Source organism: Leucoraja erinacea, unplaced genomic scaffold (genome assembly GCF_028641065.1).
Source record: "Leucoraja erinacea ecotype New England unplaced genomic scaffold, Leri_hhj_1 Leri_424S, whole genome shotgun sequence".
Lineage (NCBI taxonomy): Eukaryota > Metazoa > Chordata > Chondrichthyes > Rajiformes > Rajidae > Leucoraja > Leucoraja erinaceus.
The window spans coordinates 39,343-65,000 of record NW_026576325.1 but is presented as its reverse complement, the minus strand read 5'-3'; the positions used below and the strand labels follow the sequence as shown (position 1 = coordinate 65,000).

At 51.6% G+C, this 25,658-nt stretch overlaps 1 protein-coding gene across 1 annotated transcript in view; it reads left to right on the top strand.

Annotated features, from left to right (window-relative positions):
• hlfa (HLF transcription factor, PAR bZIP family member a) overlaps positions 1 to 25,658 on the top strand; it is a 26,977-nt gene extending 1,319 nt beyond the window's left edge. Inside the window, exons 2-4 of the mRNA XM_055630548.1 lie at positions 7,848 to 8,168; positions 23,031 to 23,251; positions 25,305 to 25,658. Of these exons, the coding sequence (XP_055486523.1) occupies positions 7,848 to 8,168; positions 23,031 to 23,251; positions 25,305 to 25,508 (746 nt within the window). The 3' untranslated portion in view covers positions 25,509 to 25,658. The remainder of the gene's footprint in view (positions 1 to 7,847; positions 8,169 to 23,030; positions 23,252 to 25,304) is intronic.

The window sequence follows — 25,658 nt, the reverse complement described above, 5'->3', positions numbered from 1 at the left end:
TCATCTCCGTCCTAAATGGCCGACCCCATATTCTTAAATTGTGTGACCCCTGGTTCTGGACTCCCCCAACATCAGGAACATTTTTTCTGCATCTAGCCTGTCCAATCCAAAAATAATTGTATGTGTTTCTATAAGATGCCCTCTCATCCTTCTAAATTCCAGTCAATATAAGCCCAGTTGACCCATTCTTTCATCTTAGGTCAGTCCCGCCATCCCAGTAATTAACCTGGCTGTGCCGTATCTCTAAAGTCTGAAAGAAGGGTCTCTAGTGATCGATGCCCCAACAGTATTGGGCATAGAACTGTTAGATCAGCAAGAGATTGTAATCTGTGTCGGAGGTTGACACACACACATCATGTGTAGGAAGGAACGGCAGGTGCCGGTTTACACCGAAGATAGACACAAAGTGCTGGAGTAACTCAGCGGGTCAGTTAGCATCTGTGGAGAACATGGATAGGTGACGTTTCACAGAGTGCTGGAGTAACTCAGCGGGTCAGGCAGCATCTGTGGAGAACATGGATAGGTGACGTTTCACAGAGTGCTGGAGTAACTCCGCGGGTCAGGCAGCATCTGTGGAGAACATGGATAGGTGACGTTTCACAGAGTGCTGGAGTAACTCAGCGGGTCAGGCAGCATCTGTGGAGAACATGGATAGGTGACGTTTCACACAGTGCTGGAGTAACTCAGTGGGTCAGGCAGCATCTGTGGAGAGAAGGAATGGGTGACGTGTCGGGTCAAGAGTTCAGCCCCACTCCCACTGCTACCCCCCGGCCCTTCAGCCCCAGTCTGTTATCCTGTAATGAGATGTGTTCCAAACCTAATACTTGATCCAAATGTAGGAAGAGGTCAGCGCAGTAGTTGGGAGGTCATGTTGCAGTTGTATAAGACGTTGGTGAGACCGCATTTAGAATATTGGGTCCAGTTCCAGACGCCATGTTATAGGAAAGATATTGTCAAGCTGGAAAGGGTTCAGAGAAGATTTACGAGGATGTTGCCAGGACTAGAGGGTGTGAGCTACAGGGAGACGTTGAGTAGGCTGGGTCTCTATTCCATGGAGCGCAGGAGGATGAGGGGTGATCTTATAGAGGTGTACAAAATCATGAGAGGAATAGATCGGGTAGATGCACAGAGTCTCTCGCCCAGAGTAGGGGAATCGAGGGCCAGAGGACAGAGGTTTAAGGTGAAGGGGGAAATATTTTATAGGAATCTGAGGGGTAGCTTTTTCACACAGGTGGGTGTATGGAACGAGCTGCCAGAGGAGGTAGTTGAGGCTGGGACTATCCCAACGTTTAAAAAACAGTTAGACAGGTACTTGGATAGGACAGGTTTGGAGGGATATGGGCCAAGCGCAGGCAGGTGGGACGAGTGTAGATGGGACATTGTTGGCCGGTGTGGGCATGTTGGGCCGAAGGAGAGGGGGAGGGAGAGAGGGGGGGGGGGGGGGGGAGGAGTGAGACAGAAGGGCAAGTAGGACCGAAGGGCCTGTTTCTACACTGTATCACTTTATGTGTACGGTCATGTGACATTGATGTTTCCTGACACATGGCTGTCCCAGGTGTAATACGTGATCCTGAATCCTGCAGTCACGTTGAGAGTCGCTGGTGTGGGCTGGAGTTCATTACACAGGAGACGCCCTCTTGAAGGTGGACAAAAATGCTGGAGAAACTCAGCGGCTGAGGCAGCATCTATGGAGCGAAGGAATAGGTGACGTTTCAGGTCGAGACCTGGAAGCATCTATGGAGCGAAGGAATAGGTGATGTTTCGGGTCGAGACCCGGAAGGGTCTCGACCCGAAACGTCACCTATTCCTTCGCTCCATAGATGCTGCCTCACCCGCTGAGTTTCTCCAGCAAATCTACCATCGATTTTTCCAGCATCTGCAGTTCTTTCTTAAACAGACTTGTACAGTGAAAAGCTTTTTGTCGCGTGCTAACCAGCCAGTCGGAAAGACAATACATGATTACAATCGAGCCGTTTACAGTGTACAGATACATGATATGGGAATAACGTTTAGTGCAAGTAAAGCCAGCAAAGTCCGATCAAATATAGTCCGAGGGTTTCCAATGAGCATAAGGTCATAAGAGATAGGAGCAGAATTAGGCCATTTGGCCCATCAAGTCTACTCCGCCATTCAATCATGGCTGATCTATCTCTCCCTCCGAACCCCATTCTCCTGCCTTCTCCCCATATCCCCTGACTCCGCTATTTTTAAGAGCCCTATCTAGCTCTCTCTTGAAAGCATCCAGAGAACCTGCCTCCACCGCCCTCTGAGGCAGAGAATTCCACAGACTCACCACTCTCTGTGAGAAAAAGTGTTTCCTCGTCGTCTCCGTTCTAAATGGCTTACTCCTTATTCTTAAACTGTGTGTGGCCCCTGGTTCTGGACTCCCCCAACATCGGGAAACATGTTTCCTGCCTCTATATCGTGTCCAAGCCCTTAATAGTCTTATATGTTTCAATGAGATCTCCTCTCATCCTTCTAAACTCCAGAGTGTACAAGCCCAGCTGCTCCATTCTCTCAGCATATGACAGTCCCGCCATCCCGGGAATTAACCTGGTAAACCTACGCTGCACTCCCTCAATAGCAATTCCTCATCCCAGTGGGATGTTGGGAAGAGTGGAAGGGGGGGGGGGGTGTACAAATGACAAACAAAGCGATCGATGACGTCAAGTCATTCAGGAAGTAGGCGAGGTCTTGTGTATTCACCAAGGAGAAGGCCCTGGAAATGGTGAAAGCAAGGAGGGGCAGTGTGATGTCCAGAGGGATTTTCAGATCCAGAAAAACTAGTTGTTTGGATCTCTTGAAAAGCATCCAGGTGCTTAAATACGTTTAAAGCCTTTTATTGAGATCCTTCACAGCAAGGTCTGGGAACAAGGGTCTCGACCCCGAAACGTCACCCATTCCTTCTCTCCAGAGATGCTGCCTGTCCCGTTGAGTTACTCCAGCATTTTTGTGTCTGTCTTCGGTTTTTTTTGTGGTTTTTTTTAAATATTTTATTTTATTATAAGTAAGTACAGTCATATGGCACCAAAGTACCTAATATATATTTTCATAATACATTTTATGTTAAAAAACCTCTTTTTTTTTGTTACATTGAAAAAAGATGAGAATAAGAAAAAGAAGTTAGATAGTAAAGGATAGAAAGATGTGAAATATATAGTGTGTGAAGAAAGAGAACGAGTAAATGAAGAAAGTTGAGAGAGAAAATAGTGAAAAGAAATAAAATAAAAAAGAAAAGGAGATCATTATTGTCTTCGGTTTAAACCAGCATCTGCAGTTCCTTCCTGCACAAGCTTTGGGAACAGCTCCATCTGAGACCGCAAGAAATAGCAGAGGCCCAGACCATCGCACAAACCAACCTCCCTTCCATCGACTCCATCTACACCTCACGCTGCCAAGCCAAGGCCAGCGGCATCATCATAGACCAGTCCCACCCCGGCCACTCCCTCTTCTCCCCTCTCCCCTCAGCGGGTGAGGCACGGTCTATGGAGCGAAGGAATAGGTGACGTTTCGGGTCGAGACCCTTCTTCAGACAGACAGCAACAGTTTCTTCCCGGCTGTTATCAGGCAACTGAACCATCCTACCACAACCAGAGAGCAGTGCTGAACTACTATCTACCTCATTGGAGACCCTTGGACTATCTTTGTTTGGATTTTAATGGGCTTTATCTTGCACTAAACATCGTTCCACTGACTGGATAGCACACAACAAAAGCTTTTCACTGTACCTTGATACACGTGACAATAAGCTAAACTGAAAACTAATGGAATCTTATGGGATCTCTCCCGGAGGCCGAGGGAGACAAGATCGCTGAGGGTCTTGGTTTTCTTCACCACGATGCAGCGAGACCTGGGTGTCATGGTACACCAGTCATTGAAAGTAGGCATGCAGGTGCAGCAGGCAGTGCAGAAAGCGAATGGTATGTTAGCATTCATAGCAAAAGGATTTGAGTATAGGAGCAGGGAGGTTCTACTGCAGTTGTACAGGGTCTTGGTGAGACCACACCTGGAGTATTGCGTACAGTTTTGGTCTCCTAATCTGAGGAAGGACATTCTTGCCATAGAGGGAGTACAGAGAAGGTTCACCAGACTGATTCCTGGGATGTCAGGACTGTCATATGAAGAAAGACTGGATAGACTTGGCTTGTACTCGCTAGAATTTAGAAGATTGAGGGGGGGATCTTATAGAAACTTATAAAATTCTTAAGGGGTTGGACAGGCTAGATGCAGGAAGATTGTTCCCGATGTTGGGGAAGTCCAGGACAAGGGGTCACAGTTTAAGGATAAGGGGGAATCCTTTAAGACCGAGATGAGAAAAACATTTTTCACACAGAGAGTGGTGAATCTCTGGAATTCTCTGCCACAGAAGGTAGTCGAGGCCAGCTCATTGGCTATATTGAGTATAGAAGTTGGGATGTAATGTTAAAATTTTACAAGGCATTGGTGAGGCCAATTCTGGAGTATGGTGTACAATTTTGGCCGCCTAATTATAGGAAGGATGTCAACAAAATAGAGAGAGTACAGAGGAGATTTACTAGAATGTTGCCTGGGTTTCAACAACTAAGTTACAGAGAAAGGTTGAACAAGTTAGGGCTTTATTCTTTGGAGCGCAGAAGGTTAAGGGGGAACTTGATAGAGGTTTTTAAAATAATGAGAGGGATAGACAGAGTTGACATGGATAAGCTTTTCCCACTGAGAGGAGGGAAGATTCAAACAAGAGGACATGACTTGAGAATTAAGGGACAGAAGTTTAGGGGTAACATGAGGGGGAACCTCTTTACTCAGAGAGTGGTAGCTGTGTGGAATGAGCTTCCAGTGAAGGTGGTGGAGGCAGGTTCGTTTTTATCATTTAAAAATAAATTGGATAGTTATATGGACGGGAAAGGAATGGAGGGTTATGGTCTGAGCGCAGGTAGATGAGACTAGGGGAGAATACGTGTTCGGCACGGACTAGAAGGGCCGAGATGGCCTGTTTCCGTGCTGTAATTGTTATATGGTTATATGATTAAGAGGGAGTTAGATGTGACCTTTGTGGCTAAAGGGATCAGGGGGTATGGAGAGAAGGCAGGTACAGGATACTGAGTTGGATGATCAGCCAAGATCATATTGAATGGCGGTGCAGGCTCGAAGGGCCGAATGGCCTCTACTCCTGCACCTATTTTCTATGTTTCTACAAGAGAGGTCCCCGAAGATTGGAGCATGGCCAATAGTGGTCCTTCCTTTCAGAAAGGCTAGTTCATCTTCATAAGTGATAGGGACAGAATTGGTCCATTCAGCCCCCAAGTCTACTCCGCCATTCAATCATGGCCGAACTATCTCTCCCTCCTAACTCCATTCTCCTGCCTTCTCCCCGTAACCCCTGACACCCGTACTGATCAAAAATCCATCCATCTCATCCTTAAAAAATATCCACTGACTTGTGGCCTCCACAGCCTTTCTGTGACAAAGAATTCCACAGATTCACCACCCTCTGACTAAAGAAATTCCTCCTCATCTCCTTCCTAAAGGAACCTCCTTTTATTCTGAGGCTGTGCCCTCTGGTCCTAGACTCTCCCACCAGTGGAAACACCCTCCCCACATCCACTCTATCCAGGCCTTTCACTATTCTGTAAGTTTCAATGAGGCCCCCCCCCTCATCCTTCTAATCTCCAGCGAGTACAGGCCCAGTGCCGACAAACGCTCATCATATGTTAACCCACTAATTCCTGGGATCATTCATGTAAACCTCCTCTGGACCCTCTCCAAAGCCGGCACATCCATCCTCAGATATGGTGCCCAAAGGATCGTACGAGGAATTTAGATGCCAGCACTCTGTGACTCTCATGGTCGAGGCAAGGAATCTATGAGAGAAAAGTCTTAGGATGTATTTTTGGATTTTCAAATTACATTAAGCGTTGGAGTAACTCAGCAGCGGGTCAGGGGTCAGGTGCAGCATCTGTGGAGAACATGGATAGGTGACGTTTCACAGAGTGCTGGAGTAACTCAGCGGGTGCAGCAGCATCTACGGAGCTAAGGAAATAGGCAACGTTTCGGGCCGAAACCCAGAAGGGTTTCGGCCCGAAACGTTGCCTATTTCCAGAAGGGTTTCGGCCCGAAACATTGCCTATTTCCTTAGCTCCATAGATGCTGCTGCACCATAGCTCAGTGGGTCAGGCAGCAACTGTGGGGAACATGGATGGTAGGTGACGTTTCACAGAGTGCTGGAGTAACTCAGCGGGTCAGGCAGCATCTGTGGGGAACATGGATCAGGTGACGTTTCACAGAGTGCTGGAGTAACTCAGCGGGTCAGGCAGCATCTGTGGGGAACATGGATAGGTGACGTTTCACAGAGTGCTGGAGTAACTCAGCGGGTCAGGCAGCACCTGTGGAGAACATGGATAGGTGACGTTTCACAGAGTGCTGGAGTAACTCAGCGGGTCAGGCAGCATCTGTGGAGAACATGGATAGGTGACGTTTTGGTTCTGAAGAAGAGTCGCGACCCCAAACGCCACCTATATCCAGAGATGTTGCCCGACCCAGTGAGTTGGAGGTTGAGGGGAGACTTGATAGACGTGTAAACATTATGAGATGACTAGATGGGGTAGACAGTCACAACCTTTATCCCATGGTGGCGATGTCCAACAATAGAAGGCATAGCTATAAGGTCGGAGGGACAAAGTTTAAAGGAGGTGTGCGGGGCAGGTCTTTTTTACACAGTGGGTGCCTGGAACGCGCTGCCAGGGGGGGTGGTGAAGGCACATACTATCGTGGTGCTTAAGAGGCTTTTAGACAGGCATGTGGATATGCAGGGAATGGAGGCATACGGATCACGTGCCAGCAGAGGGGATTAGTTTAACTTGGCATCATGTACGGCACGGACATTGTGGGCCGAAGGGACTGTTCCTGTGCTGCACAGTTCTATAATTACTCCAGCACATCGTAACTTTTTCTTTATAAACCAGCACCTGCAGTTCCTTAAGTCTACATATATTTTGGAATGCTGACTTTTAAAAGTCATTTGGACAGGTACAAGGATTGGGTTGGGCGATACGGGCCAACCACAGGCAGGTGGGACAATAGACAATAGGTGCAGGACTAGAGGCCATTCGGCCCTTCGAGCCAGCACCGCCATTCAATGTGATCATGGCTGATCATCCCCAATCAGTACCCCGTTCCTGCCTTCTCCCCATATCCCCTGACTCCACTATCTTTAAGAGCCCTATCTAGCTCTCTCTTGAAAGCATCCAGAGAACCCGCCTCCACCGCCTTCTGAGGCAGAGAATTCCACAGACTCACAACTCTCTGTGTTTCTTTGTCTCCGTTCTAAATGGCCTACCCCTTATTCTTAAACTGTGTGTGGCCCCTGGTTCTGGACTCCCCCAACATCGGGAACATGTTTCCTACCTCTAGCGTGTCCAAACACCCTTAATAACCTTATATGGTTCAATAGGATCCCCAGTCATCCTTCTGTAGATGGGGGCATGATGGGCGAGTGGAGTAGGCAGGTTGGGTCAATGGGCGTTGGGTTGGCTTGGGCTGGTTGGGTCAATGGGGGTTGGGTTGGCTTGGGGCGGTTGGATCAATGGGCGTTGGGTTGGCTTGGGATGGTTGGGTCAATGGGAGTTGGGTTGGCTTGGGGCGGTTGGGTCAATGGGTGTTGGGTTGGCTTGGGCTGGTTGGGTCAATGGGCGTTGGGTTGGCTTGGGTTTGGCTTGGGGCGGTTGGGTCAATGGGTTGGTTTGGCCGAGGGCCTGTCTCCCCGCTGTATGACCTCGTGACTTGGGGAGTGCCCGGTGGGTGGATGGGGGGAGATTGGCGCGCGCTGTTATGGGTTGACCGCTCGGCTCTAAGGTCGGATGTTCTCCTAGGGTTCAGCAAGGAGGAGAAGGAGAAGCAGCTGGATGATGAGGTGGGGGGCAGCACCCTCTCGCAGTCGGCCTTCCTGGGGCCCACCCTCTGGGACAAGACCCTGCCCTACGACGGAGACACCTTCCAACTGGAGTACATGGACCTGCAGGAGTTCCTGTCCGAGTACGGGATCCCCATCAGCCCGTCCCACCAGCAGAAGGCGGGCCCTCACCCACCCCCACAGCACCCTGGGGGGCCGCCCGTGGACCTCAGCCGAGCGGGCACCTCCATACCTGTGGGCATGGGACCCCAAACTCTACTGCCCGGCACAGCCAGACCAGGTAACGCCCCACCTCCCCTCTCCCTCTCTTCCCCACCTCTCCCCTCCCCCTCCTCCTTTCCCCCTCACCCCCCCTCTCCCCCTTGTGCATGCATGAGAGTGTGTGCATGCGTGTGTGAGATAATGTGCGTGTGTGCGTGAGAGAGTGTGTGCGTGCATGTGTGTGTGTGCATGCTGTGCATGAGAGTATGTGTGTGTGCGTGCATGTGTGTGTGTGTTTGTGCATCCATGTGTGCGTGTATGTGTGCGTGTGTGTATGTGTGCGCGTGTGTGTGTGTGTGTGCGTGCATGTGTGTGTGCGTGCATGTGTGTGTGTGCGCGTGCGTGTGTGTGTGCGTGCATGTGTGTGTGAGTGCGTGCGTGTGCGTGCGTGTGCCTGGGAGTTTGGGTGGGTAGGTTTCGAGGAGGGGGGGGATGGGTGGGTGGGGGAGAGGGTAGGGGGCGTGGTTGGGGGGGGGGGTTACGGGGGGTGATTCCACAGAGGGTTGGCTTAGCCTGACCCTACAACTTAAGACACAAACTGTTGGAGAAACTCATGGGATCAGACAACATCTCTGCAGAACATGGTCCGAGCTGCTGCCTCACAGCGCCAGAGACCCAGCTTCCATCCTAAGCTCGGGCGCTGTCTGTGTGGAGTTTGCCCGTCCTCCCTGGGACCGCGCGGGTTTCCTCCCACGTCCCAAAGATGTGCGGGTTTGTAGGTTAATTGTCCCCCTAGTGTGTGGGGAGTGGATGAGAAAGTGGGATAACATAGAACGGGTGATCGCTGGTCAGCGTGGACTCGACGGGCCGAAGGGCCTCTTTCCGTGCTGTATCTTTCAATCAAAGAATGATGAAATGGAGTAGAGTTGCTGCCACGCAGCGCCGGAGACCCGGGTTCGATCCCGACTACGGGCGCTGTCTGTACGGAGTTTGCACGTTCTCCCCGTGACCCGCGTGGGTTTTCTCCGAGATCTTCGGTTTCCTCCCACACTCCAAAGACGTGCAGGTTCGTAGGTTGATTGGCTTGGTGTATGTTGTAAATTGTCCTGGGATTGTACTGATTCCTGGGATGCCAGGACTGTCTTATGAAGAAAGACTGGATAGACTTGGTTTATACTCTTTAGAATTTGTGTGAGGGGATCTTATAGTAAGGGGTTTAGCGATTGTTCCCGATGGGGATCAGGACTGGCACAGCGTAAGGGGGAAATCCTTTCGAGATGAGAAGAACTTTTTTCACCAGAGAGTGGTGAATCTCTGTCTCTCAGAGGGTAGTTGAACAGTTCAAATTTAAGAGGGAGTTAGATGTGGCCCTTGTGGCTAAAGGGATCGGGGGTATGGAGAGAAGGCAGGTACGGGATACTGAGTTGGATGATCAGCCATGATCATATTGAATGGCGGTGCAGGCTCGAAGGGCCGAATGGCCTACTCCTGCACCTAATTTCTATGTTTCTATGCCCCTGGTGTGTGTGTAGGATAGTGTTAGCGTGCGGGGATCGCTGGCCGGCGTGGACTCGGTGTTTCCGCGCTGTATCTCTAAACTAAACTAAAGATATTGTCGGTGGACAAAAATGCTGGAGAAACTCAGCGGGTGAGGCAGCATCTATGGAGGAAGGAATAGGCGACGTTTCGGGTCGAGACCCGGAAGCATCTATGGAGCGAAGGAATAGATGACGTTTCGGGCCGAGACCCTTCCGGGTCTCGACCCGAAACGTCACCTATTCCTTCGCTCCATAGATGCTGCCTCACCCGCTGAGTTTCTCCAGCATTTTTTGTCCACCTTCGATTTTCCAGCATCTGCAGTTCCTTCTTATAGAAACATAGAAACATAGAAATTAGGTGCAGGAGTAGGCCATTCGGCCCTTCGAGCCTGCACCGCCATTCAATATGATCATGGCTGATCATCCAACTCAGTATCCCGTACCTGCCTTCTCTCCATACCCCCTGATCCCCTTAGCCACAAGGGCCACATCTAACTCCCTCTTAAATATTGCCAATGAACTGGCCTCAACTACCCTCTGTGGCAGAGAGTTCGAGAGATTCACCACTCTCTGTGTGAAAAAAGTTCTTCTCATCTCGGTTTTAAAGGATTTCCCCCCTATCCTTAAGCTGTGACCCCTTGTCCTGGACTTCCCTAACATCGGGAACAATCTTCCTGCATCTAGCCTGTCCAACCCCTTAAGAATTATGCCCCTGTCCCACTTAGGAAACCTCTGGAGACAGACTTTGCGCCCCACCCAAGGTTTCCGTGCGGTTCCCGGAGGTTGCCGGAGGTTGCAGGTAGTGGAAGCAGGGAGGGAGACTGACAAAAACCTCCGGGAACCGCACGGAAACCTTAGGTGGGGCGCAAAGTCTCGAGAGGTTTCCGTTCAGGTCTCCTAAGTGGGACAGGGGGCATTAAAGATATTGTTTGTTGTAGACGTAGAGAAAGAGAAGACATATGCATGGTGCCGTTTAGTTTGGATACACGTCTAATCATATGGACAATGTGTACGTTCCCCACCCCAACCAATGGTGATTTCAGTGAAAATTAGGATGAAAATTGATTGAGAGTTTTGGCCCAAACCTCATGCCTTGGGATTAAGCGAGGCGTATTTTTAATCTTGTGACCCGAGTGGAACAACTTGCCTCAGTGTTTAGTTTGTCAGAGATCTGGCAGTGATTGTGTTTTCTTTGATTTAGTGCCACGTGGTAAGATCCTCCCTGAGGGTTGGATTTGGATAAAATCTCTGTTGCTGCGACAAAGGGTGGTCTCCCCCCCCCCCCTCTCCCCCCTCCCCCCTCCCCCCCACACCACCTCCAGTGGAAGGAGAAACAAAGTGCTGGAAGAACTCAGCAGGTCAGGCAGCATCTGCGGAGGGGAGTGTGTGGGAAGGCATTGCAGATGCTGCTTTACACCCAGGGTGCCACTTTCATTTCACTGCACATCTCGTATGTGTATGTGACAAATAAACTTGACTTGACTTGACTTGATCTCGACCCGAAACGTCACCCATTCCTTCTCTCCGGCGATTTTGTGTCTGTCTTCTGTGGAGGGAAGCTAGTTGAGTTTATTGTCACGTGTACCGAGGTACAGTGAAAAGCTTTTATAGACAATAGACAATAGGTGCAGGAGTAGAGGCCATTCGGCCCTTCGATCCAGCACCGCCATTCAATGTGATCATGGCTGATCATCCCCAATCAGTACCCCGTTCCTGCCTTCTCCCCATATCCCCTGACTCCGCTATTTTTAAGAGCCCTATCTAGCTCTCGCTTGAAAGCATCCGGAGAACCTGCCATTTAGCAGGAGTGGTCTATCTATAGGATCTTTGCTGCTGGCCTTGCCGAGGCAGCGTGAGGTGTAGATGGAGGCGATGGAAGGGAGGTTGGTTTGAGTGATGGTCTGGGCTGCGTCCACAATGGCTGAACCGGTGACGTTTCTGCCCGGGACCCTTTCATTCCCTGCTCCTTCAACCTTTACTACTCCCACTTCTGGACCCAGCGACTGGCCTGGGATAATTCTGTACAGGGTCTATAATCATCACGTCCAGTCCTGGAGCCACACAACACGGATAAGCCACGTGTTTTACCCCGGGGCTCAGAACAGGAACATTGAAACATATAAGATTATTAAGGGCTTTGACACGCTAGAGGCAGGAAACATGTTCCCGATGTTGGGGGAGTCCAGAACCAGGGGCCACACAGTTTAAGAATAAGGAGTAAGCCATTTAGAACGGAGACGAGGAAACACTTTTTCTCATAGAGAGTGGTGAGTCTGTGGAATTCTCTGCCTCCTAACCCCATTCTCCTGCCTTCTCCCAATAACTTCTGACACCCGCACTAATCAAGAATCTATCTATCTCAGTGGAGGCAGGTTCTCTGGATGCTTTCAAGAGAGAGCTAGACAGGGCTCTTAAAGATAGCGGAGTCAGGGGATATGGGGAGAAGGCAGGAACGGGATACTGATTGGGGATGATCAGCCATGATCACATTGAATGGCGGTGCTGTCTCGAAGGGCCAAATGGCCTACTCCTGCTCCTATTGTCTATTGTCTATACAGAGATCCTGCTACCATTTCCCTGCACGAAACGTCACCTATTCCTTCACTCCATAGATGCTGCCTAACCCGCTGAGTTTCTCCAGCATTTTTGTCTACCTTCGATTTTCCAGCCTCTGCAGTTCCTTCTTAAACAAGTTATATTTTAAAACCACTCCTCAACTGAAAACTGTAAAGAAGGGACTGTAGATGCTGGTTTACAAAAAAAAGTAACTCAGCGGGTCAGGCAGCATCTGTGGAGAACATGGATAGGTGACGTTTCACAGAGAGCTGGAGTAACTCAGCGGGTCAGGCAGCATCTGTGGAGAACATGGATAGGTGACGTTTCACAGAGTGCTGGAGTAACTCAGCGGGTCAGGCAGCATCTGTGGAGAACATGGGAACAACTTTTCCAATGTCTACATGTTTAATTGTCATATGTGGAGCAGTGGGTAGAGTTGCTGCCTTACAGCACTTGCAGCACCAGAGACCCGGGTTCGATCCCGACTACGGGCGCTGTCTGTATGGAGTTTGTACGTTCTCCCCGTGACCTGCGTGGGTTTTCTCTGAGAACTTCGGTTTCCCTCCCATTCTCCAAATACCTTGTAGGTTAATTGGCTTGGTGTATGTGTAAATTGTTCTGAGTGTGTGTAGGGTAGTGTTAATGTGCGGGGATCGCTGGTCGGTGCGGACTCGGTGGGCCGAAGGGCCTGTTTCCGCGCTGTACCTCTAAAGTAAACTAAGCTAAACTACCGACGATGAACGGTGAAATTCTTACCTGCAGCAGCAGAACAGCAGAGAGTGGTGAATCTCTGGAACTCTCTGCCACAGAGGGTAGTTGAGGCCAGTTCATTGGCTATATTTAAGAGGGAGTTAGATGTGGCCCTTGTGGCTAAAGGGATCAGGGGGTATGGAGAGAAGGCAGGTATGGGATACTGAGTTGGATGATCAGCCATGATCATATTGAATGGGCGGTGCAGGCTCGAAGGGCCGAATGGCCTACTCCTGCACCTAATTTCTTCTTTGTTTTCTAACAGGCCGGTAAACATAACACACAGTCAATATATAATAAATAAATAAAAAATCAATACATTTATAGATTTTTGCCGCAGATTCCAGCAGTCTATTGTGCCTGGAATGTACAATTAGGTGGGGATCTAAAATCTCCTCTCAAGATAGACACAGAATGCTAGAGTAACTCAGCGGGACTGGCAGCATCTCTGGAGAGAAGGGATGGATGATGTTTTCGTGTCGAGACTTCAGGGGTCTCGACCCGAAATGTCACCCGAAACAAAAGAACGAAAGGAAATAGGTAACGTTTCGGGCCGAAACCCTTACGGGTTTCGACCCGAAACGTTGCCTATTTCCAGAAGGGTTTCGGCCCGAAACGTTGCCTATTTCCTTCGCTCCATAGATGCTGCTGCACCATAATTCAGCGGGTCAGGCAGCATCTGTGGAGAACATGGATAGGTGACGTTTCACAGAGTGCTGGAGTAACTCAGCGGGTCAGGCAGCATCTGTGGAGAACATGGATAGGTGACGTTTCACAGAGTGCTGGAGTAACTCAGCGGGTCAGGCAACATCTGTGGAGAACATGGATAGGTGACGTTTCACAGAGTGCTGGAGTAACTCAGCGGGACAGGCAGCATCTGTGGAGAACATGGATAGGTGACGTTTCACAAAATGCTGGAGTAACTCAGCGGGACAGTCAGCATCTCTGGAGAGAAGGAATGGGTGACGTTTCGGATCGAGACCCTTCTTCAGACGGAGAGTCAGGGAAGAGGGAAACGAGAGATATAGATGGAGATGTGGAGAAATAAAGAACAATGAATGAAAGATGCGCAAAAAAGTTACAATGATAAAGGAACTAGGCCGTTGTTTGCTGTTTGTTGGGTGAAAACGAGAAGCTGGTGCAACTTGGGTGGGGGAGGGATAGAGAGGGAATGCCGGGTCTACTTGAAACATAGAAAATAGGTACAGGAGTAGGCCATTCGGCCCTTCGAGCCAGCACCGCCATTCAATATTATCATGGCTGATCATCCAAAATCAGTACCCCGTTCCTGCCTTCTCCCCATATCTCTTGATTCCATTAGCCCTAAGATCTAAATCTAACTCGCTGTTGAAAACATCCAGTGAATCAATCGGCCTCCACTGCCTTCCGTGGCAGAGAATTCCACAGATTCACAACTCTCTGGGTGAAAAGGTTCTTCCTCACCTCAGTCCTAAATGGCCGACCCCTTTATTCTTAAACTGTGTGACCCCTGGTTCTGGACTCCCCCAACACGGGGAACATGTTTCCTGCATCTGGCCTGTCCGATCCCTGAAGTGTTTCTAGTTGATTGAATTTGAAGTTGGAGAAATCGACATTTATACCTTTGGTTTAAACCAGCATCTGCAGCCTCATCCTACACAATCTCCCCTCAATGTAGTTACGTCTCCTTGCTAGTCTCGCTGCTCCTCCCCTCTCTCTCTCTCTCTCTCTCTGTGTCCCACGTTAGGCTCAGGTTCACGTTTATTACTGTCACGTGTAGTGAGGTACAGTGAAGAGCTTCTGCACGCTGTCCAAATCAGATCAGATCATACTGGACATAAACTCAATTACAATGTGGTCAGCACGGTGGCGCAGCGGGTAGAGCTGCTGCCTCACAGCGCCAGAGACCCGGGTTCCATCCTGACCGCGGGTGCTGTCTGTGTGGAGTTTGCACGTTCTCCCCGTGACAGCGTGGGTTTCCTCCGGGTGCTCCGGTTTCCTCCCACGTCCCAAAGACGTGCGGGTTTGCAGGTTTATCGGCCCCTCTGTAAATTGCCCCCCTAGTGGGATAGCACAGAACTAGTGCGAACGGGCGATCGATGGTCAGCATGGACTCGGCGGGCCGAAGGGCCTGTTTACGTGATGTATCTCTAAACTAAACTAGGCAGGGCAAAGGGGAAGATACAGAGTGCAGGATATAGTTCTCAGCATTATAGCGCATCAGTTCCACAGACAAAGTCCAATGTCCGCAATGGGGTAGAGGTGAATCGGACAGTACCCTAGCTTATGGAAGGGCCGTTCAGAAGCCGGATAACAGAGGGGAAGAAGCTGTTCCTGAGTCTGGTGGTGCGCGCTTTCAAGCTTCTGTACCTTCTGCCGGACGGGAGCGGGGAGGAGGAGGAGGAATGACCGGGGTGGGACAGGGACAAGTCTGTGATGGTGTCGGCTGCTTTCCCGAGGCAGCGTGAAGTGTAGATGGAGTCGATGGTGGGGAGTGTGGTCTGTGTGTGATGGACTGGGCTACATCTACAATGGTGGGGAGTGTGGTCTGTGTGTGATGGACTGGGCTACATCTACAATGGTGGGGAGTGTGGTGTGTGTGATGGACTGGGCTACATCTACAATGGTGGGGAATGGTGTGTGTGTGATGGACTGGGCTACATCTACAATGGTGGGGAGTGTGGTGTGTGGGATGGACTGGGCTACATCTACAATGGTGGGGAGTGTGGTCTGTACATCTACAATGTGTGTGTGGGACTGGGCTACATCTACAATGGTGGGGAGTGTGGTCTGTGTGTGGGACTGGGCTACATCTACAATGGTGGGGGGGGTGTAAGGAAGAACTGCAGATGCTGGAAAAATCGAAGGTCGGCAAAACTGCTGGAGAAACTCAGCGGGTGAGGCAGCATCTATGGAGCGAAGGAATAGGTGACGTTTCAGGTCGAGACCCGGAAGGGTCTCGACCAGAAACGTCACCTATTCCTTCGCTCCATAGATGCTGCCTCACCCGCTGAGCTATGGTGGGGAGTGCGGACTCTTTCCCACCCCACCTCCATTTTCGGGGTGTGTTCGGTGTTTGGGGGGTGGGGGGGGGGGGGGGGGGGGGGGGGGGGGGGGGAATCAGTCAGGGTTAGAAACCTGCAAGGAACTGTGTGGCTGTTTTTGTTTTCCCAGCCCAGTGAGTGGGACTGGCTGGCTGTTTCCACACACAAAGGCTGTCAGCTTGCTGCTTAGCTGCTTAGCTGCTCGCTGCCTCTCCTCCACTGCTCCAGGGAGCTGCGTAGCTTTTTGGCAGCAGCGAGAAAGGGAAGTTATTTGTGTTTAGCGTGTGTGTGTGTGAGAGAGAGCAGGTCACATGGCACTGACATGTGAGGTGTATGAGAGTGGAAAACTACTCTGAGCTGTGATCCGTGCCTGAAGCAGATCTAAATCCGCACCTCCGCTGCTGAATGTGGGGCCTCCTGGGGCCTCCTGCCACTATAATACCACAGTCAGGCAGCAGGGAAACAGGCCCTTCGGCCCCATCCTGGCCCACATGCCCTGGGAATCCTGGGGGGAGCCTGTCTTTCCCCCCCCCCACCTCATGTTTTATACCCTTTGCGCTACATCCACTCCCAGGTCAGCTCACTTACATAGAAACATAGACAACAGGTGCAGGAGTAGAGGCCATTCAGCCTGCACCGCCATTCAGTATGATCACGGCTGATCATCCAACTCAGTATCCCATCCCTGCCTTCTCTCCATACCCCCTGATCCCTTTAGCCACAAGGGCCACATCTAACTCCCTCTTAAATGTAGCCAATGAATTGTGGCCTCAACTACCTTCTGTGGCAGAGAATTCCCAGAGATTCACCACTCTCTGTGTGAAGAAATGTTTTTCTCATCTCAGTCCTAAAGGATTTCCCCCTATATCCTTAAACTGTGACCCCTTGTCCTGGTCAGCTCACGTGCCCCAGGTCCAGCTGAAGTTCCCAGGTCGCGAATACTTTTAAAATAAATGTTAAAATAGACTTTATTCATAGAAAATAGGTGCAGGAGGAGGACATTCGGCCCTTCGAGCCAGCACCGCCATTCATTGTGATCATGGCTGATCGTCCCCTATCAATAACCCGTGCCTGCCTTCTCCCCATATCCCTTGACTCCACTAGCCCCTAGAGCTCTATCTAACTCTCTCTTAAACCCATCCAGTGATTTGGCCTCCACTGCCGTCTGTAGCAGGGAATTCCACAAATTCACAACTCTCTGGGTGAAAAAGTTTTTTCCCACCTCAGTCTTAAATGACCTCCCCTTTATTCTAAGACTGTGGCCCCTGGTTCTGGACTCGCCCAACATTGGGAACATTCTTCCTGCATCTAGCTTGTGCAGTCCTTTTATAATTGTATATGTTTCTATAAGATTTCCCCCTCATCCTTCTAAACTCCAGTGAATACAAGCCTAGTCTTTTCAATCTTTCCTCATATGACAGTCCCGCCATCCCAGGGATCAATCTCGTGAACCTACTGCCTCAGGGATGTCCTTCCTCAAATTAGGAGACCAAAACTGTACACAATACTCCAGATGTGGTCTCACCAGAGCCCTATACAACTGCACAAGAAATTCAGGGAATAAACATATACAAGACATGAATCGTGCAAAAAATTCATCCAACATTTTCAGAGGTTTTACAAAACATTCAATCCTACTTACATACATTGCTCAGATCTCACCGATTTATCCCCCGCGGGATGTTCAGTAACCCCATTTAAACCAGCATCTGTATTTCCTTCCTGCCCGCCCCATCTCACCCAGTCCCATTTACCTGCGTTTGTCCCACCTCCCTCTATTTTAGTTTAGAGATATATGCGGCGTGGGAACAGGCACTTCGGCCCATCGAGTCCGCGCCGACCAGCAATCACTAATTCTATCACACACGCACATACACACGTACGCACACACACGCGCACACACACACACACGTACACAAGTACGCACACGCACACGCGCGCACACACACACACGTACACAGTACGCACACGCACACACACGCACACACATACACACACGCACACACACACACACACACACACACACACACACACACACACACACACACACACACACACACACATAAACACACACACACACACACACACACACACACACACGCGCACACACACACACAGACACACACACACACACACACACAACACACACACACAAACACACACACACACACACACACACACACACACACACACGGGATAAAAATACAGAAGCCAATTAACCTACAAACCCACACGTCTTTGGAGTGTGGGAGAAACCGAAGTGCCCGGAGAAAACCCACAGGGTCACAGAGAGGACGTGCAAACTCTGCATAGACAGCACTCGTAGTCAGGATCGTACCCTGGTCCCTGGCACTCCAAAGACATACAGGTTTGTGGGCTAAATGGCTTATTTTCACTGTAACATTGTCCCCTGTATGTTTAGGATTATGTTAGTGTGTGGGGATCGCTGGCCGTCACGGACTCGGTGGGTTGAATGTGCAGGAAGGAACCGCAGATGCTGGTTTAAACCGAAGAAAGACACAAAATGCTGGAGTAACTCAGCGGGACAGGCAGCGTCTCTGGAGAGAAGGAATGGGTGATGTTTCGGGCCTGAAGAAGGGTCTCGACCCGAAACGTCACCCATTCCTTCTCTCCAGAGACGCTGCCTGTCCTGCTGAGTTACTCCAGCTTTGTGTGTCTATCTGGTGGGCTGAAGGGCGCTGTATCTCGAAACTAAATCTGCTCTGTCTTGGGGAAGACTGAGACTGACTCCCCAATCCTTTCCACTCATCACCTAAATTTCATGTTCATGTATCTTGTTGTGTTTTATGACAGTTGGCAGATCAATTTCCCTCCTGGGATAAATAAAGTTCTACCGTATCATATTCAATTCAGTTTATTGTCACGTGTACCGAGGTACAGTGAAAAGCTTTTTGTTGCGTGCCAACCAGTCTGCAGAAAGACAACACATGCTTACAATAGAGTCTGAAGAAGGGTCTCGACCCGAAACGTCACCCATTCCTTCTCTCCAGAGATGCTGCCTGTCCCACTGAGTTTCTCCAGCATTTTGTCTACCTTCGATTTTTCCAGCATCTGCAGTTCTTTCTTAAACAATGACTACAGTCGACTCATTCACAGTGTACAGATACATGATCAGGGAATAACGTTTCTCCAATTATGTGGCGATTTGTAGGATAATGGCTTTGGTAAAATTGTGAATTGTCCCTGGTGTGTGTAGGGGGTGCTAGTGTACGGGGTGGTCGCTGGTTGGCACGGACTCGCTTGGCCGAAGGGCCTGTTTCCACGCCGTGTCTCTTAAAGTCTGAGGAGGCTGCTGTACCTCCAGTTTGCACTGGGCCTCACTCTGGTAATGGAAGAGGCCCAGGACAGAAAGGTCAGCGTGGGAACGGGAGGAGCGTCTCCAGAGATGCTGCCTGTCCCGCTGAGTTACTCCAGCATTTTTGTGCCAATCTTATTTCTAGTTTAGTTTAATTTAGATTAGAGATACAGCGCAGACACAGGCCCTTCGGCCCACCGAGTCCGTGCCGACCAGCGATCCCCGCACACTAACACTATCCTACACACAATTTACATTTACACCAAGCCAAGTAACCTGCAAACCTGCACGTCGTGTCTTTGGAGTGTGGGAGGAAACCGGAGCACCCGGGAAAAACCCACGCAGGTCACGGGGAGAACGTGCAAACTCAGTACAGGCAGCGCCCGTAGTCGGGATGGAACCCGGGTCTCTGGCGCTGTGAGGCAGCAGCTCTACCCGCTGTGCCAGTGTGTAGTTGGTGAGGATTAGTAGCGGCAGGGGCCAGGCGAGGGGGAAGCTCTCTGCCTGTGTGACCACACGTGATGGACTAATCCAGGAGGCTTCTGTTCAGCTTGTGCACTGCTAATCCAGCTGGTGGCAGGCAGGTGAATCGTGTTTCAAGAACGAGTCAGATTTAGCTCTAAGGGCTAATGGAGTCAAGGGATATGGGGAGAAAGCAGGAATGGGGTACTTAGAAACATAGGTGCAGGAGTAGGCCATTCGAGCCTGCACCGCCATTCAATATGATCATGGCTGATCATCCAACTCAGTATCCCGTACCTGCCTTCTCTCCATACCCCCTGATCCCTTTAGCCACAAGGGCCACATCTAACTCCCTCTTAAATATAGCCAATGAACTGTGGCCTCAACTACCTTCTGTGGTAGAGAATTCCACAGATTCACCACTCTCTGTGTGAAAAATGTTTTTCTAATCTCGGTCCTAAAAGATTTCCCCCTTATCCTTAAACTGTGACCCCATGTTCTGGACTTCCCCAACATCGGGAACAATCTTTCTGCATCTAGCCTGTCCAACCCCTTAAGAATTTTGTACGTTACTGATTGTGGATGATCAGCCATGATCACATTGAATGGCGGTGCTGGCTGGAAGGGCCGAATGGCCTCTACTCCTGCACCTATTGTCTATGTTTCTGGTCGGCCATGTCTTAGTCTAGTTTCGTTTTTTTTTAGTTTAGAGATGCAGCGAGGAAAGGGGCCCTTCGGCCCACCGAGTCCGTGCCGACCAGCGATCCCCGCACACTAACACTATCTTCCACACACACACACACACACACTAGGGACAATTTTTACATTTACACCAAGCCAATTAACCTCTAAACCTGTACGTCTTTGGAGTGTGGGAGGAAACCGGAGCTCCTGGAGAAAACCCACGCAGGTCACGGGGAGAACGTGCAAACTCCGTACAGACAGCACCCGTAGTCAGGATCGAACCCGGGTCTCCGGCGCTGTAAAGCAGCGACTCTCGGGTGCTGTCTGTCTGTGTGGAGTTTGCACGTTCTCCCCGTGACCGCATGGGTTTCCTCCCACGTCCCAAAGCAGGGGAAAGATTTAATAGGAGCCTGAGGGGTAACGTTTTTTACACAGAGGGTGGGTGGGTGTATGGAACGAGCTGCCAGAGGAGGTAGTGGAGACACTAGAAACAGTTAGACAGGTGCATGGATAGGACAGGTTTGGAGGGATATGGACCTAGTGGTAGATGGGACTAGTAAAGATTGGCCAGTGTGGGCAAGTTGGGCTGAAGGGCCTGTTTCCACTCTGTCACACTCTACGAAGTGTGGGTTAGTAGGTTAGTTGGCCCTCTGTAAAACACAGAGTGCTGGAGTAACTCAGCGGGTCAGGCAGCATCTGTGGAGAACATGGATAGGTGACGTTTCACAGAGTGCTGGAGTAACTCAGTGGGTGCAGCAGCATCTATGGAGCTAAGGAAATAGGCAACGTTTCGGGCCGAAACCCTTCCGGGTTTCGGCCCGAAACGTTGCCTATTTCCTTCGCTCCATAGGTGCTGCTGCACCATAACTCAGTGGGTCAGGCAGCATCTGTGGAGAACATGGATAGGTGAAGTTTCACAGAGTGCTGGAGTAACTCAGCGGGTCAGGCAGCATCTGTGGAGAGAAGGAATGGGTGACGTTTCGGGTCGAGACCCTTCCTCAGACGTCATTCCTTTCCTGAGACGCTGCCTGACCCACTGAGTTACTCCAGCATTATCATAAGGTCATAAGTGATAGGAGCAGAATTAGGCCATTCGGCCCATCGAGACTACTCCGCCATTCAATCACCTCTATAAGTGCATTCTATCTCTGCAGTATTGAAGTGTGGCCAAGGAGCCGCAGCGGGTAGAGCTGCTGCCTCACAGCGCCAATAGACCCGGGTTCGATCCTTACCAGGGGTGCTGTCTGTACGGAGTTTGCACGTTCTCCACGTGACCTGTGTGGGTTTCCTCCGAGATCTTCGGTTTCCTTCCACACTCCAAAGACGTGCAGGTTTGTAGGTTGATTGGCCTGGTGTAAATGTGTAACTTGTCCCCCAGTGTGTGTAGGATAGTGTTAGTGTGCGGGGATCGCTGGTCTATGTCACTGGATGACACAGTCACAGGTCCGAATTGTCTAACCCACACTCTTGCTCCCTCCCCCTCTCCCTCCACTCCCCATCCCTCCCCTCCTCTCCCCTCCTCACCTCTCCCCCCCCTCACCTCTCCCCCCCTCACCTCTCCCCACCTCACCTCTCCCCTCCTCACCCTCCCCTCCCCCCCTCACCTCTCCCCCCCCCCCTCACCCTCTCCCCCCACCTCACCTCTCCCCCCCCCTCACCTCTCCCCTCCTCACCTCTCCCCCCCTCACCCTCTCCCCCCCCCCTCACCTCTCCCCCCTCACCTGTCCCCCCCTCACCTCTCCCCCCTCACCTCTCCCCCTCACCTCTCCCACCTCACCTCTCTCCCCCCTCCCCTCTCCCCACCCTCACCTCTCCCCCCCTCACCTCTCCCCCCTCACCTCTCCCCCCCTCACCTCTCCCCCCCTCACCTCTCCCCCCACACCTCTCCCCCCCCACCTCTCCCCCCTCACCTCTCCCCCCTCACCTCTCCCCCCTCACCTCTCTCCCCCCTCACCTCTCCCCCCTCACCTCTCCCCACCTCACCTCTCCCCCCTCACCTCTCCCCCTCACCTCTCTCCCTCCCCCCCCCTCACCTCTCCCCCCCTCCCTCTCCCCCTCTCTCCCCCCTCTCACCTCTCCCCCCTCACCTCTCCCCCCCCCTCACCTCTCCCCCCTCACCTCTCCCCCCTCTCCCTCTCCTCCCCCCTCACCTCTCCCCCCTCACCTCTCCCCCCTCACCCTCACCTCTCCCCCCTCACCTCTCCCCACCCTCACCTCTCCCCCCCTCACCTCTCCCCCCCCTCACCTCTCCCCCCTCCACCTCCCCCCTCACCTCCCCACCTCACCCTCTCCCCCCTCACCTCTCCCCACCTCACCTCCCCCCCCCCCTCACCTCTCCCCACCTCACCTCTCCCCCCTCACCTCTCCCCCCCCTCACCTCTCCCCCTCACCTCACCTCCCCCCCCCTCACCTCCCCCCCTCACTCTCCCCCCCCCTCACCTCTCCCCTCCCCCCCTCACCTCTCCCCCCCTCACCTCCTCCCCCCCCTCACCCCCCTCCCCCCTCCCCCCTCACCCCTCCCCCCTCACCCTCCCCCCTCACCTCTCTCCCCCTCCCTCTCCCCCCCTCACCCTCTCCCCCCCCTCACCTCTCCCCCCCCTCTGTGTCTACAGGACCACTGCTCCAGTCTGTCCGTAACACCCCCAGCCCCATTGACCCGGAGAGTATCCAGGTTCCGCTGAGCTACGAGCCGGACCCTGCCGACCTGGCTCTGTCCAGCGTTCCCGGGCAGGAGATGTTCGACCCCCGCAAACGCAAGTTCACCGACGAGGAGCTGAAGCCGCAGCCCATGATCAAGAAAGCCCGCAAGATATTTGTGCCCGATGAGATGAAGGTAACTTCATTCAGGGAGGGGGAGAGGAGGAGGGGGAGGGGGAGAGAGGGAGAGGGGGGGGGAGGGAGGGAGGGGGAGGGTGACCGATGACCGATAGACCCACCCCAGGATGAGGACGACCTTTGCACGGTCTGTGGCCACCACCCAGGAACAACCATCGTCCAGGAGTAACGGTGACACTCTGCATATTATACGGTTTCTCTTAAAGCGAACCAGAGCACCCGGAGGAAACCCACGCGGTCACGGGGAGAACGTGCAAACTCCACAAAGACAGCACGGTTTGTGGAACTGATGCGCTACAATACTGAGAACTATATTCTGCACTCTGCATCTTCCCCTTTGCCCAGTCTAGTTTAGTTTAGTGATACATCACGTAAACAGGCCCTTCGGCCTGAGAAACTCAGCGGGTGCAGCAGCATCTGTGGAGCGAAGGAAATAGGCAACATTTCGGGCCGAAACCCTTCTTCAGACTGATGGGGGAGCCGCTCGCACTAGTTCTGTGCTATCCCACTTTCTCATCCACTAGGGGGGTAATTTACAGAGAGGCCAATAAACCTGCAAACCCGCACGTCTTTGGGGCGTGGGAGGAAACCGGAGCACCCGGAGGAAACTCACGCTGTCACGGGGAGAACGTGCAAACTCCACACAGACAGCATCCGCGGTCAGGATGGAACCCGGGTCTCTGGCGCTGTGAGGCAGCAGCTCTACCCGCTGCGCCACCGTGCCGACCACATTGTAATTGAGTTTATGTCCAGTATGATCTGATCTGATTTGGACAGCGTGCAGAAGCTCTTCACTGTACCTCACTACACGTGACAGTAATAAACGTGAACCCGAGCCTAACGTGGGACACAGAGAGAGAGAGAGAGAGGGGAGGAGCAGCGAGACTAGCAAGGAGAAGTAACTACATTGAGGGGAGATTGTGTAGGATGGGGCTGCAGATGCTGGTTTAAACCAAAGGTATAAATGTCGATTTCTCCAACTTCAAATTCAATCAACTAGAAACACTTCAGGGATCGGACAGGCCGGATGCAGGAAACATGTTCCCCGTGTTGGGGGAGTCCAGAACCAGGGGTCACACAGTTTAAGAATAAAGGGCTCGGCCATTTAGGACTGAGATGAGGAAGAACTTTTTCACCCAGAGAGTTGTGAATCTGTGGAATTCTCTGCCACGGAAGGCAGTGGAGGCCGATTCACTGGATGTTTTCAACAGCGAGTTAGATTTAGATCTTAGGGCTAATGGAATCAAGAGATATGGGGAGAAGGCAGGAACGGGGTACTGATTTTGGATGATCAGCCATGATCATTTTGAATGGCGGTGCTGGCTCGAAGGGCCGAATGGCTCCTATTTTCTAAGGTCATTAGTGATAGGAGCAAAATTAGGCCATTCGGCCCATCAAATACGCCTCTCCACGGATCTGCAGTTCCTTCCAACATGTTTCTCAGGGTTCCAACTGCCCTGGGTTATCCTAAAGACAGACACAAAAGCTGGAGTAACTCAGCGGGACAGGCAGCATCTCTGGTGAGAAGGAATGGGTGACATTTCGGGTCGAGGTCCTTCTTAAGACTAAGAGTTTAGAAGGATGAGAGGGAATCTCATTGAAACATATAAGATTGTTAAGGGTTTGGACACGCTAGAGGCAGGTAACATGTTCCCAATGTTGGGGGAGTCCAGAACCAGGGGCCACAGTTTAAGAATAAGGAGTAAGCCATTTAGAATTGAGACGATGAAACACTTTTTCACACAGAGAGTAGTGAGTCTGTGGAATTCTCTGCCTCAGAGGGCGGTGGAGGCAGGTTCTCTGGATGCTTTCAAGAGAGAGCTAGATAGGGCTCTTAAAAATAGTGGAGTCAGAGGATATGGGGGAGAAGGCAGGAATGGGGTACTGAATGGGGATGATCAACCATGATCACATTGAATGGCGGTGCTGGCTCGAAGGGCCGAATGGCCGACTCCTGCACCTATTGCCTATTGAGTCGTGGGGGGGGGGGGGGGGGTGATTCCACTTTACTAAAGTCTAACACCCCCATTTCTCTCTCTTCAATCTTCAAGCAGGATGAAAAATACTGGACCCGGCGCAGGAAGAACAACATGGCGGCCAAGCGCTCGCGCGACGCCCGCAGGCTGAAGGAGAACCAGATCGCCATCCGGGCCTCGTTCCTGGAGAAGGAAAACTCGGCCCTGCGCCTGGAGGTGGCCGACCTCCGCAAGGAGCTGAACAGATGCAAGAACATCCTGTCCAAGTACGACCCCTGAGCCACGCAGCATCCTGCTCCCAACCTCCCCCTCCCCCCACCCGCCCAAGCCTTTAACTAGGCCTCAAAACATGCCCACCTCTATATGGGACACTCCCCCCCCCTCACAGGCCCGACCTTTAACTAGGCCTCAAAACATGCCCACCTCTAT